We start from the raw sequence: 13,054 nt of genomic DNA on the forward strand, positions 1-13,054 counted from the left end.
CTGTAGATACAGATCACCAGAAGCCAATCTTTGGAACAGAAGAGATACGGTCTGTTCTTAAAGGGGTGCGTTTCCTATAAGTGTAGTGTACATTTAATTCAAGTCTATCAATTTTATTGCATTAGGGAACGAGTCGACAGTGAGTCGAGGGTATGTAGATTTCTCCTCACGTTGCATTTGTAAGCGTGTATTTCACTCCATTATTAAACTAAAAACGTTGCTAACCGATTTCGATGAAAATGTTCGCTCTTCAACTTGAAAATTTTCAGGAAAATGTTTTGGCACTTTTCGTAAAACCCGTTCTTCTTCAACCATTCTTCTTTCCGTACATGTACGGCTATTTTTTTTCAACCTCCGATAGGGCATGAAATCATAACCACGATGAATAGCAAAATGGGTATATTGACAAAAGTTACGTACACGTATAATCTACTTTTCAACGTAATCACCAAAAAGAATCCGACATTTATCGTACCGATGCACCAGCTTTCCAATACCCTCTGCAAAAATGGTGCCGCCTGTCAGTTGAGCCAGGTCTACCGAAGCTCCGCATTGGTGTGGAAGCACGGTCCTCCCAATCACTTCCTCATCGCCTGGGAAAGATGGGAAGTCACGGCGCCAAGACTGGGATGTAGGGAGGGTGACCAAACACTTCTCAGTGGATTCGTTGTGAAGCAACATGCGGTCGGGCATTGTCATGAAGCAAGACAATGCTCGAACACACCATGCCTCTCCGACACACAGCTAATTCGACGGTGAATTTCGGCTGCATTCTGCCCCTCTGCCTGTAGAAATCATATCACACTATGCACCTCGCACTTGGCGGGAGAGTCGATTGTAGCAGACATCTGTACGCGCCCGTCGCTCAGCTTCAACTGAAGCGTCGGCCTTGGCAGTGGTGGTGGTAGTGGCAGGGGAGACGCCAATCACGCTGCGGGACGCCCAGCTTCCTAGCGCTTCACGGACCTCCTGGCGGCACCATCGGAGGTTGAAAAAAAAATAGCCCTCGTATTTTGCACAAAATATACACTTAAGCAACATGTTCTCATACAATTCCAATTCCAGCTTCCGTCCAATACCAGGCACTTCCCGTTGAAAAAACTATTTTTTTTTATAATTCAGTGAAACCTGAATGTGGAGTTATTCCTCTACCTCTTCTCGATTGCTTCGGTGTTGCGTAATCGTCATTGGCTGGAGTTTCATATCGTCTTGAAATACGTTGGGAGTTACGTGTCTTCCAAAGATGAATGTTTTTAATTTAGGAAACATCTCCAAGATTTCGTTACGAACACATTCACTTGACAATATTGTTGAGAATCGGAAGACGGAAAAATGCCACTTGAGGTCTTGCGATACCACTTCACATGCGTCTCATTCAACTTAAGTAATATTATGGGTATAATTTGGTCACGATTTTCTCGTTATCCTGGTAAGTTGAAAAGTTCAGATTCTAAAGATGTACTAGGAGGCGTTTCTTCTAGTAAACTACTGCTCGCGTTTTTCACCGAATGTGTTAATTTGTCCTGTACGAGACTGCGACGTGTGACACTATCGTTTTGGAGTCACTGGAATTCATAGGAGTACGAGCGCGTTGTCGAGAGATTAGGATATTCGAAGATCTGTTGAAACAATGCTCCAAGAATAAATGCCAGAACGTTCGGTTCTGTAACAAGACAACATCACTCATGAAAAGTAAAGGTTTGATACAAGAATATTAACGAAAACAGCGGTTGCACAGGTATGACGTCAAGCACCCGAAAGCCAAACATGCACAAATGACCGGAAGCGCTAAATCACTTACCTTCTTCTCCAGCGCAGGCCCATTCTCCATGGCGAACATGATAGCCTGTGAGACGCGCGTCCCAAGATTCCTGATGACGTCCTCCACGTTGAGGTGCTCCTTTTCCCTGACGGCGGAGAAGAGTCGCTCCGTGGCGTCCACGTAGCCGTTCCAGGGGACGTCCAGCTCGGCCACGGAGGCCAGGCACCCGCGGACGACGTTCAGGCAGTAGGCGGAGCACGGTTTCACGTTCACCAGCCCCTGGCACTTGGCACAGTGCGACATCCGCAGCAGGGCGGCGTGGCACTCCACCGACTTCTCGATGTGGTCCGTCGTGTTGAGGACTTCGATGCCCAGCTGGATCGACTGGAAGAGAACCCTCGCGGCACCAAACGTCCTCGCCACGCTCTGCGACAGCTTCTTCGGGTTCTCTCCGAAGGGCTGGATCTCCGACTGCGTGGCGCGGAGGCAGTCTTTGTAGTCGTCGCGGAAGTTGCGGAGTTTCGGGTTCACGGTGTGGTGGTACACGGAGGGGAAGATGCGGCTGAAGAACAGGGAAACGGAGTCCTCCAGGTTGACGTCGCCGTCCTTGCCGTGGAGGAATTGCGCGAGGTCCGCGTACAGAGATGCTATTGGCTCCTGAGCGGCGGCGGCGATTCGCCTGTACACCTGCCCGAAGAGCGTCGAGGTGGTGTTCTCAGATCGACGAGTCAGCTCCACCAAATAATCTGAAACGAGAGAATAACGTCTGGTCACAAGATGCAAAAACTACATCTGTAGTGTACTCGCACAAGATCATCAACTTCAGTGCCAGTAGACGCCACATTACCTGTCATCTGAAGGCCAGGGAATGAAATCAGGTAGGTCAATTTTCTGTCGTAAGCGAGATAGTGGTGTCATTCGATCAAGATGAAGAGAGGCATCGCTTAGGAATAGTCTCATACATTTGACAGTTCCATTCTTCAAAGCATATGTTTCTCTACCGTTTCATTTACATGTTCAATAGCGTTTTGCATTTAAAACTTCATTTCTCTGGAGTTTGACGAACGTCGACTTCCCTGATTTTTCCCCGACCCTTCATCTGTGAGCTAAGTTAGACGTGTGATTAAACAGATGCCGCTTTGGTATGAATGAACCTCTCAGTATCTCCAATTCTCTCACAAACTTAGTCTTAATTTCTCACTAATTGTAAACGAAAACGAAGTTTAATGAATAATTTTTAATCAGATGTGTCTATATTTTAAAGTTTACAAATGTTGTTAATACAGGGCATACAATTAGTGGAAGTGAGGTACCATGATAACAAAACTGTTAATAATAATAATATGTAACCATAATAATAACATCTATCTGCGAAACCTGAAGGCTAGAGAATAAAATACATGAGAAAAATCGATCGGAAATTGTAAATAATATTATTCATATCAGTGACATGATGATGCTGATTCTGGAGTTGGCAATCTGATTTCTTTTGAGTTGGTAACCTCCTGAGTTCCTATCAGTTGGCAACCTGATTTCCTATGAGTTGGCAACCTGATTTCTTATGAGTTGACACCCTGATTTCTTATGAGTTGGCAACCCGATTCCTTAGGAGTTTATTTATTTATTTATTTAATAGAAGATTCCAAATACAGCGTTAGCCATTTTACATTGGAACGATTTTATAGAACATAAATACATAAATAATAATAACATAATACAACAAAAATAATAACATAGAAAAATTACATGTGGTTAAGAGACTTACATACTTTTAGTTAACTTTCTTCTAAAACGTTCCAGATTTTCAAAAATGTCTATTTGGCTTCCTAGATTATTCTATTCACTGGGCAGTCTATGGAACAGAGAGCGCTGGATGAGGCACAATCTCGGCTTCTGAGAAGCAAAAAGTTGAGTGCTTCTTGTTGAGCGGGCAGGCACACGAAAGTGAATTTCCTGAAGAAGGCGGTCACTTCTGATGTTGCCATTCACTATTTTATGTAGAAATATATGGTCAGCCAGTCTATGTCTCTCTTGAGGAGTTTGGATATTTAACATTTGCAGGAGGATGGACTTTTTTAAATGTTTTGTGGACGGAATTCGGTGTCGAACAATGGCCAGGAAGAAATTTAGGACGGAATTAAGTCTATCTGATTCCTTAGGAGTTGGCAACCTGATTTCTTAGGAGTTGACAACTTGATTTCTTAGGAGTTGGTAAATTTATTTCTATTCATAGCCTAGGACCACGTGACATAGTGAGATAGCCATCAATCTTGGACTCAGTATACAGTGTTTGCCTGTATACTATTTCGAGAAGACTCGAGACGAGACAGACTTGACCTTCTAGAACGAGACGACTGTCTATAAATCGCTGGTCTTCGTCTCACTTCAAACGACGTTAGCTCATTTCAAATCGCAAATTCGAGGCTTTCGGAAATTCAGCTTCTGACCTACTATATCAAGCTCAGTGACCGGGGGAAAAATCCGGATGGTGAATATAATCGGATTTGCACTGTTCGTTTGGAAACTGGTGGATAATCCAAATAACAGAATAATCGGATGAAGGATATGTAGCCATAAATATCCGGTATCCTGATTTCTAAAATCAGGCCAGACCCGTAGCTAGATATCGCCTCCCCAGGGTGGCTCACGGGTTATACCGTGGAACTTTCCTTGAATGTGGATATTCTATGAAAGATGTTTCGCAGTATAAAATGGGGGAGGGGGGAAACGGTGTACTCCATAAACGTACATACAAGCACTCTGATTTATAATTATAACTAGGTCTAGGATTTTGATGGTTTTTTTTTTGGTAAGGCAGAAACATTGCAGCATAAGTAGATAGGAACGTGATTTACACGAAAGTGAATAAATTGGGATGCCTTTGTTAGCGCATTTCTTTGCATTTTTTTTTACCCTTTTTGGAGTAAAGGTAATTTTTTAAAACTTTTTAAACCGTTTAAGTCAGTTTTCGGCCTTTTAAAAGTCATATCATGCATTTTTCTACATTTTGGTGAAAGAAGGGGCATTTTACATGCAAATGTAACCCTTTGAAGGAGAGAGGTTCCCGACTCTCGTCTCATTGCCTTCAGCGCAGTTCTGAATGACCATGTTTGAAGAAGCAAAGAAATTCTGTGCACTATTGTTGACACAAGCTGTTGTGTAACAATTCAGCTCAAACAATGTGATTTCCCCCTCTATCAGTAAATATATCGTCGCCAGACGGATTATTGTTAAAAAAACAAGGGGTACAAAGTTTTGTGCTCTGTATCGGACATTTTGTCAGGGAAATAATTTGCACTCCATGGAATTGAAAGTGACTTAACAGCAAGTGATATTGTTCATTTCAAGTACGCTCCTCTTGTGCCGGTGGAAGTCGATAGAAATTTTTCCATGTACAAGGATCTCTTGTCCGACAACCGACGATCATTCACTTTTGAAAATTTGCATATGATTTTCGTTGTGTACTGCAACTCAGTACTTAAAGTGTGAAAGATGACAAAAAGTGAACTTTCTTACTAGAACTACCATACGCAATGAACATGTGATAGATACTGTAACGTTAATTTGTAATTTGAATTTCTCTTTGTAGTTTATAAATTTGTTTTACAAATCTTTCAAAATTTGTAGGTAATTTTTCTAAGTTTATAGGGCATTTTCTTTCAGGTATTAGGTCATAAATGCATTTTTAAAGGTCATTTTTTGGCATTTTTAAGGTCATCAAAATGCTAACACTAATTATAACCTGTATAATAGGTAATAGATTCCAGTTTCAATTCTGCTCCCCCAATCGACTCCCAACAAACTATATAAATAAATGATCTTTAGTTCAAATATGAACTTTTCCATGGTATTTACGGGTATATATAGAGAGTGAGTGAAGGAGTGCACACAGCTCCATGAATTTGGCAGCCTTCGTGGCAGAGTTGTTAGCGTAGCGCTCTGCGAAGCCTTGTTTCCTAGGTTCGAATCTTGGTCAAACCATCGGTGTGTATTACCTATCAATCCGTGATTCATCTTTATCGCCTCGACTAACCCCAGCGGTACAAAAGCAACATAATAAAAACACAGTAAAAATAGATACATAGATGAATTTTACAAAAATTGCGGAAATAGTTTCATTGCCTAGGAAAAAAAAATACTTTTTGGGAGGGCATCGAACCCTCAACAACCGTTATCCTTCCTTGGGTTGCGGCATAAGATTATTTGGATTCCAATAATACTTTGTTTTATGGGATGGGAGTGAACAGAAAATGTCACACTTCTGATAAGATAGATAATGTAGAAAACCACTCGGAGAAGGTTTAAAAAATGTGGTAAACAAATATAATACCAAAGGTCTCGGCTACGTTCGGAAGGAGGGTTCAGCCCCTGTGTCCCTGCCTAGCTATACTCTGTCCCGTATATCTCTGGAGGAAGGCCGCGCATAGCGGCAAAGATGGGGAGGAAAATCGAGTGGGCAGAGCGAAGCAGTACACGATGCAGTCGCTCCCCCTCCACGCAATCCCATTCCCTCACGTATTCATTTGTGGAGCCATCTGGCGTCACTACTGGTTCTCGCTCGCTTGCTCTAGAGATAAACGGGACAGAGTATATACGTCCGATTAGGGATACAAAAATTATCCGATCACTTCCTCTATTGGGCTTATCTCGCACGGTGACAAAGCTTCTACAAACGACGAGATCACATCTGTGCATAATGCGTAGAGAAAATGCCAATAGACTAAATCCGAGGATGGTAAGAGCTGATAGAATCCCGGCGCAGAGGTTTTGTGTCAAGCTGCTTCAGTAAACTCCGTGTAAACAAGGCTCTCGAGTTCTCCCGCTGTGTGCTCCATTGCAGATAAGAAATGCAAACATCGTGTTTCTCGCCTTTGGCCGAGAGAGAGCGAGTGAACGTCTTCAGCTGCCCGGGCCGTGACTGCACAACTAATTACCATGGCAAAAAGGTCTTCATTGCATTTCCTTGCATGTTTTGTTTAAATAGCAACTGGCCACTTTCTTAGAAAGCACGCCTTGCTGAGAGGCACACTCATGGAATTGTAATCTCAGACTTTTCTTCGTCCACTGTAAGAAAGAAGTTCATGTAAACAAAATCACGAGACTTCTGTGAAATAGTTCCATTCCTAGTCTGTCCCAGCTAACTGTGGAGCAAGGCCGCGCAATGCATCAGAGAAGCGAGGAAGCGAAGCAGTGCACGCTGCTGGGAAGGCAGTCGCCACGCAATTCCGTTCCTCCCACGTGTTCATTGGTTGAGCCATCTCGCGTCACTACTTGCGCAGACTTGCCTACTCTACAGTTAGCTGGGACAGAGTATATGTATTAGTTCTGGTGTAATTTCGCTCATGAATATCTTGGTCGCAGCACTACCTCTAATAATATTAATTCCCACAACTTCAGTATAGCAGCCTCGTTGAGTGGTGTATGGCTTTACCACATTCAATATATTCCTACGCGCAAGCTGCCATTGGTACAACCAATAGTCGTCTTTCAACTACGTCACAAACTGCTGTGGCTTCGAGAAGTCACGATGAAGGCCTGTGTTTGTAAACATACGGAATTCAAACGGGCGCCGAAGATTTGAACCTTGTTTACAATGGTACATTGTGCAGTGTTCGGTGATTCAAACAGAAGCTCACATTATTTCACGATATTTACTTGCACATGACAAACAGAATTGGCCGCAAGCATGGTGGCTGTGCGCCTACTGACGTCACGTCAAACCCACTTATAGGATTTTTATCAAAGCCTAGGCATCTTAAAGTTAGGAAATCATGTCATTATGACTGTAATTTTGCAGAATCCACTGAATTTTAGAGTTCATTCATTTTCAACGGATATGTTGTGGACTCTTACGGAACTGCTTAGTACTGTTTTGAATAGGGAGTGTCAAAATCTTTGGTGTTTAAAACAACAACAACAACAAAAAACATTGGCGCCTATGATCATTTTACACTCTTTAGAATACTATAGGGGGAAAATCCCCCTCATCTAATATCCTTACCGTAGACTCAAAAAGGCAAGGAGTCACTAATAAGATCCTCAGATACATTGCAATCCGCCTGTGTTTGCAATTATTTTGTCTTGGGATGATTTTAAATACCCCGATACTTCGAAGGAGTTCATTGGAATTTCCGCCATTGGAAATTTTCCAGAGAGAGAGAGAGGGATAGAGGGAGAAAGACAGAGGATGAGAAAAACAGGCAAAGGAAACAACTACAAGTTATAGAGGACTCTATACAGTAGAGTTGCATTTTGGATAATTACTGGACTGGACTGGAAGAAAGTGGCTCATGGCTTGTTTCAGTAGATATTGTCATAATTTACCATCTTGTGCATCTGACATTATTATTAATTGATTGAGTAAACTAACTAAGTCTCTAGTCTTCTTAAATCCGAAGGTTCATGGCTGCAGCAACACAGGCCTTCCATCTTTCCCTATCTTGAGCAAGATCTATATACTCTTTTCCATCCCTACCGATTTCCCTTAGGTCCATCTCAACGTTGTCCCTCCATCTTCGTCTTGGCCTTCCTACAGGTCTCTTACCATCAGGTTTCCCAACAAGAATCCTGTAAACTCCTCTTTCCTCTCCCATTCGTGCCACATGGCCTGCCCACCTAAGTCTTTTTGATTTAATTATTCTAATAATATCTGGACATGAATACAAATTATGTAGTTCTAAATTATGTAACCTTCTCCACTCACCTGTCTCCTCATCCCTTTCAGGTCCAAAGATTTTCCTAAGGATCTTATTTTCAAATACTCTCAATTTATGATCCTCTTTCATTGTAAGGGACCAAGTTTCAGATCCATATAATACTACAGGCAAAATTACGGTTTTGTATATTTTAACTTTTAGTTTCTTAGATATTAAATGAGAAGACAAAAGTTTATGAAGAGAGACGTAACAACATGCATTTCCTGAATTAAGCCTACTTTTTATTTCCTCTTTAATATAATTTTCATTTGTTAATATTACTCCTAAGTATTTGAATTTGGAAACTGGTTCAAACGAGTTGTTATCAATAATTAGATTTTGATTATTGGCCTGTAAGCATATATTTAGTTTTCTCTTTGTTAACTTCCAAACCTCTCTCTTTACCAGTTTTGAAAAATATTTTAGCATTATTCTTAATTGTATTTCCATCATCCCCCAGTAAGTCTACATCATCTGCATATGATAACAACTGAGTCATATTTAATTTTAGTCCTTCTTGAGTTCGTGTTTTAAAGTCCACTTTATGCACAGTAAGGCTAATCAGGACTGGATTTACAGTTTAAAGTGGGATCCGAACCAGTATGTGCCTCCACTGGGTCATGATTACAGTAAAACCTCGTTAATCCGGACCCCGATAAGCCGGACTTCGCTTAATCCGGACAGGCAAAAGGTAAAAGGAAAAAAAAGAGAATAAACAGAATGCAAGGTTTTAAAGTGCCTAGAAGTCAACAAGAGAACTTCCCAAAGAAAAGGCAGTCAACCACGGATGAAATTCCTTTTCCCGCAGACTTTGTACTGTACTGTATAGTGTATTGAGGCCTATGGCCTTTAAATGCACCACAATAAACGTGTTTTGTTTGCTATAAACGGAGTTTTAATGAACATCTACTGTTCTTTTAGGTTATTTCAGTTAATCCGGACTTTCGTTACACCGGTCAACTTATCCCCCCCATTAGTCCGGATTAACGAGGTTTTACTGTATTATTATTATTACGAAGACAGATCCAGGGGGATCAGGCTACAACCAACCCTTCTTCTTGTGCATGTCGCTGGTATTGACCCATCGTAGTACATGAAACCAAAAACGCATACTTGTTGCGTCTGCTGGTCTGGTTTCAGTTGTCTATCGTATTACGTTCTTCACAGGTTTTACTGTATCCGTTTGTCCGCCGGCCCGATAGGCTCCGTCCACCTCGGGCACAATACCGCGACCACAATTAGCAGAAGAATGTTTTCATTTGGAGAGAGGGAGAGGGAAGAAAACTAAGGCGTTTATCGCATCTAACCTCTCAGCGAACACCTCGCCCGAGTCCCGTGGTGCTTTGAAGATAAAAAACCGCGGCCTTGCCGGTCCACATTCCAGGCGGCCCTTCATTAATGCGAACAAGAGGGAGGCTGTCTCATTCAGCACTCAGGAATTTCAAAAGCGTGGGAAAAACCATCAAGTACACCACCCTTACCTTACCTTACTTCCACTTCGGCGGGGGATGAAAAGGGAAGCCAAAAAATGGAGGTGTGAGTCAGTGTTGCCACACGAAGGGAAATTTCCCTTTAGCCGAAAGGGAAAAAGGGGAATTCTAGGTTTCCAGTTTCATATCCATCATTGTTACCTGCTCCTTCTATTTCTACTCCATTGAGTACAAGCCTATATTTATTTATGTTCATGGGCGTCGGGGGGAAGGGGTTCGAACAGTGTTGCGTCGACCCCTCTGGAGACTGGCATCGTTCATTTCAACTTACAACTTACAAAGGGAAAAAAAGTTCATTACTTTTATTGTTAATAAAATAAATAACGTTCTTAGTTATTTCTCGAACAAAATAACTAAGTAAAAAAATTGTGGAATCCAAAAAAATGAGAGTAAAAATTGGTATATTTTTCATCTGCCAATTATATCAAAGAATAATGATTTAATAGTTTTCAAACTCCCAAAAATTAATCGTTTCATGCACACAACAACCACGATAGCTAAAATTTCCTCCTAAGTTTTAAAGCTTTTTTTATTTTTATTTTCTTTTTGTAACGAGGTGTGTAAAACTTAATAACGAAATAGAATAACTATGCATTTCGGTACACTAACTGTATAAAATGTATAAAAACACAAATAACAAAAAACAGTTGTGCTGCATATTCACTAATTTGGTACCTGGAGTAGAAAAGTCTTCCAAAAGATATAATAATAATAATAATAATAATAATAATAATAATAATAAATTTGGAATAAAATAAATTTGTTTTATTAGTTATTTCTACTATTGAAGTTTCATCCATTGCCTGAACCCCATAATATATTTCTGGCGACGCCGGCGGATCTATTTATACTTCTATTTCCTTTATTTTATGTCACTTTTCTACATAGAAATAGAAACGATAAGGATGAATGATGAACTACGAAATGCGTAATGGAACACAGACAATTATGTTTAATTAATGCGTGAATAATTTCTTAACCTTTTTCCATGAGCCAACGAAAGTACTACTACTCATTATTATTATTATTATTATTATTATTAAATGATTTCTTGAAGTCAAGGGAAAAAGTGAGAGAAAATGGGAAATTTTACCCCTTGCAGAGGGAAATTATTTCCTCAGATTGTAGCAACCCTGCGAGATGGAAAGAACTGCCAGGGACCATTGAGGAAAGGACAGGAGGCCCTCACGCTGCGCAGGAGAGAATGGCTTACGAAAGAAACTGTTTCGGAAGAAGGAACAAAGAGAATACAATGTACGGGATAGAAACATCATGTCGGCCACAACGGCCCCCGGAGAAGGGCTACACAAAACATACGTCTATTTCCGGCCGGTAACAACGGGCTTTCGTGTGGGCCACTCATGCGATACGGACCGTTCTTGCAGCCACCGGGGTCGAAGTTGAAACGGGGGAAAAAACAGGAGAGCGTCCTCCAAAATCGATCATGGTGTTACGCGCATCAGTCGCGCCGAAGGTGTTTCAAAAAGAGTTGAGGTAGCTTTAAATTCCATCTTAATATGCGTTGACTGATTTCGGCCAAGTGCAATCAGTGGTGTAGGAAAGTTTCTGATTTGTGTGGGTGGGGGTATAACTTTTATTTTTCAGTGGACTCGTTAATTCGAACTCCAAGGGAACACGAAAAATATTCGAATTATCCAAAATTCGAAGTGACCAAACCATACATCATTAACGATGATTTTCAGCGTGGATAAACTTCTGTTCGAAATATCGAGTACTTCGAAGTATCCAAGTTCGAACTAAAAAGACTCCACAGTCTACACGAATTTGGTCTTCTTTTAAGTCAATTTTATGTAGCTATAGATAAGTTAATTGGGTATCGAAAACAGGAACCCTTGATTACAAGGGGTCGATGTTATCACTATGCATATGTTTCATCTTACACTCATTTCAACCCTTTCCGTTTCCCTTAACAGTTTTTCAAAGAGATTACCTAAGTTATCATCCAGTGCCACAATATAGTAGCCTATGGTAAGTTGATGTTATTTGAATTCTTCTGGATATGAACATACCGGAGATAGAATAAATTCTGTATTTAATGCACAGAAAAAACTGGTTTGTTTGGAATTACCAAAAAAGTTTGGTTGGGCTGTTTGGTTATGCTTTTTGTTTCCGATAATCAAATGTTGTTTGTAATTACTAAAGCATTTTGTTTAAGAATACCAAAAAATTTGGTCAGACGAAATATGGTACGCGTAAACAAAATTATACATATGTAAGTAAAGAGAAACAAAACGTTTGGTTAAATTTACTATATGTGCGTAAGCGTGCTTTCGAATTTGAAAAAACTATTGTCCAGATTCGTCGAGTTCAGTATGAAAATCCCTTGTCGAAAATTGAGACTCATGTAGATAGATAATTACTCGAAGCGAGTCTTCATGTTGTTGTGTAACCTAATATGCTGTAAAAAAGCTCAGGATATACGTACTTTATACTGATGTTTCCTGCAACGGCCGCTAGATGGTACTGCCAAAAATGTGTAGAAGAAGCACGTTTTTGAACAACGAATATTTGATTTTTAACACCCTACATTTTGTTAGATTTACCAAAAGAATATTTGGTATTAGTAACCAAAAAATTGTTTACAACAAACAAATAGAACTTAACCAAATCTTTTGGCACTAGTGAAGAATTATTTGGTTGATGTCTATTTAAACAAACTAAGTGTTCGCCACTACCATTTCTTTGGTTAATCCAAACAAACCTTTTTCTCTGTGTACACTGACGAGGAGTACAAGTGTACAATTTAGATTGAAAGGTTAAAGTGGCACTGGGACACCCCTGTAGCCATCATACCTTAAATTTTTATTAAAGTTTTCAACTTAAAAAACTTCTAATTTACGGTCTATGAGTGAGTTAGCTTCACTTTTCTTCAAGATTTGGCTAATCGCGACGATGAGGATGGATAGTGATAAGATGAATTTGATGAAAGAACAGTCACGAACATACACGGACGGCTTACAAGACAGAGAATCATCTGGTCATTAACCTCAAAATGCAGTAAAGGGTGAGCTATGTATCTTCCGAAAGGGTCAGTCCCTTACACCCCGAATGTGGCATTCACTCTGTATTTAAAGAAAAAAACAATT

At 40.5% G+C, this 13,054-nt stretch overlaps 1 protein-coding gene across 1 annotated transcript in view; it reads right to left on the reverse strand.

Moving 5' to 3' along the window:
• Nucleotides 1-1,714: 1,714 nt before the first annotated feature.
• LOC145979644 (glypican-5-like) overlaps nt 1,715-13,054 on the reverse strand; it is a 42,847-nt gene continuing 31,507 nt past the window's right edge. Inside the window, exon 3 of the mRNA XM_083112609.1 lies at nt 1,715-2,508. Coding sequence (XP_082968735.1) covers nt 1,715-2,508 — 794 coding nt within the window. The remainder of the gene's footprint in view (nt 2,509-13,054) is intronic.

This window comes from Lepisma saccharinum, chromosome 26 (genome assembly GCF_977018435.1).
Source record: "Lepisma saccharinum chromosome 26, izLepSacc3.1, whole genome shotgun sequence".
In the NCBI taxonomy this organism is placed as follows: Eukaryota; Metazoa; Arthropoda; class Insecta; order Zygentoma; family Lepismatidae; genus Lepisma; species Lepisma saccharinum.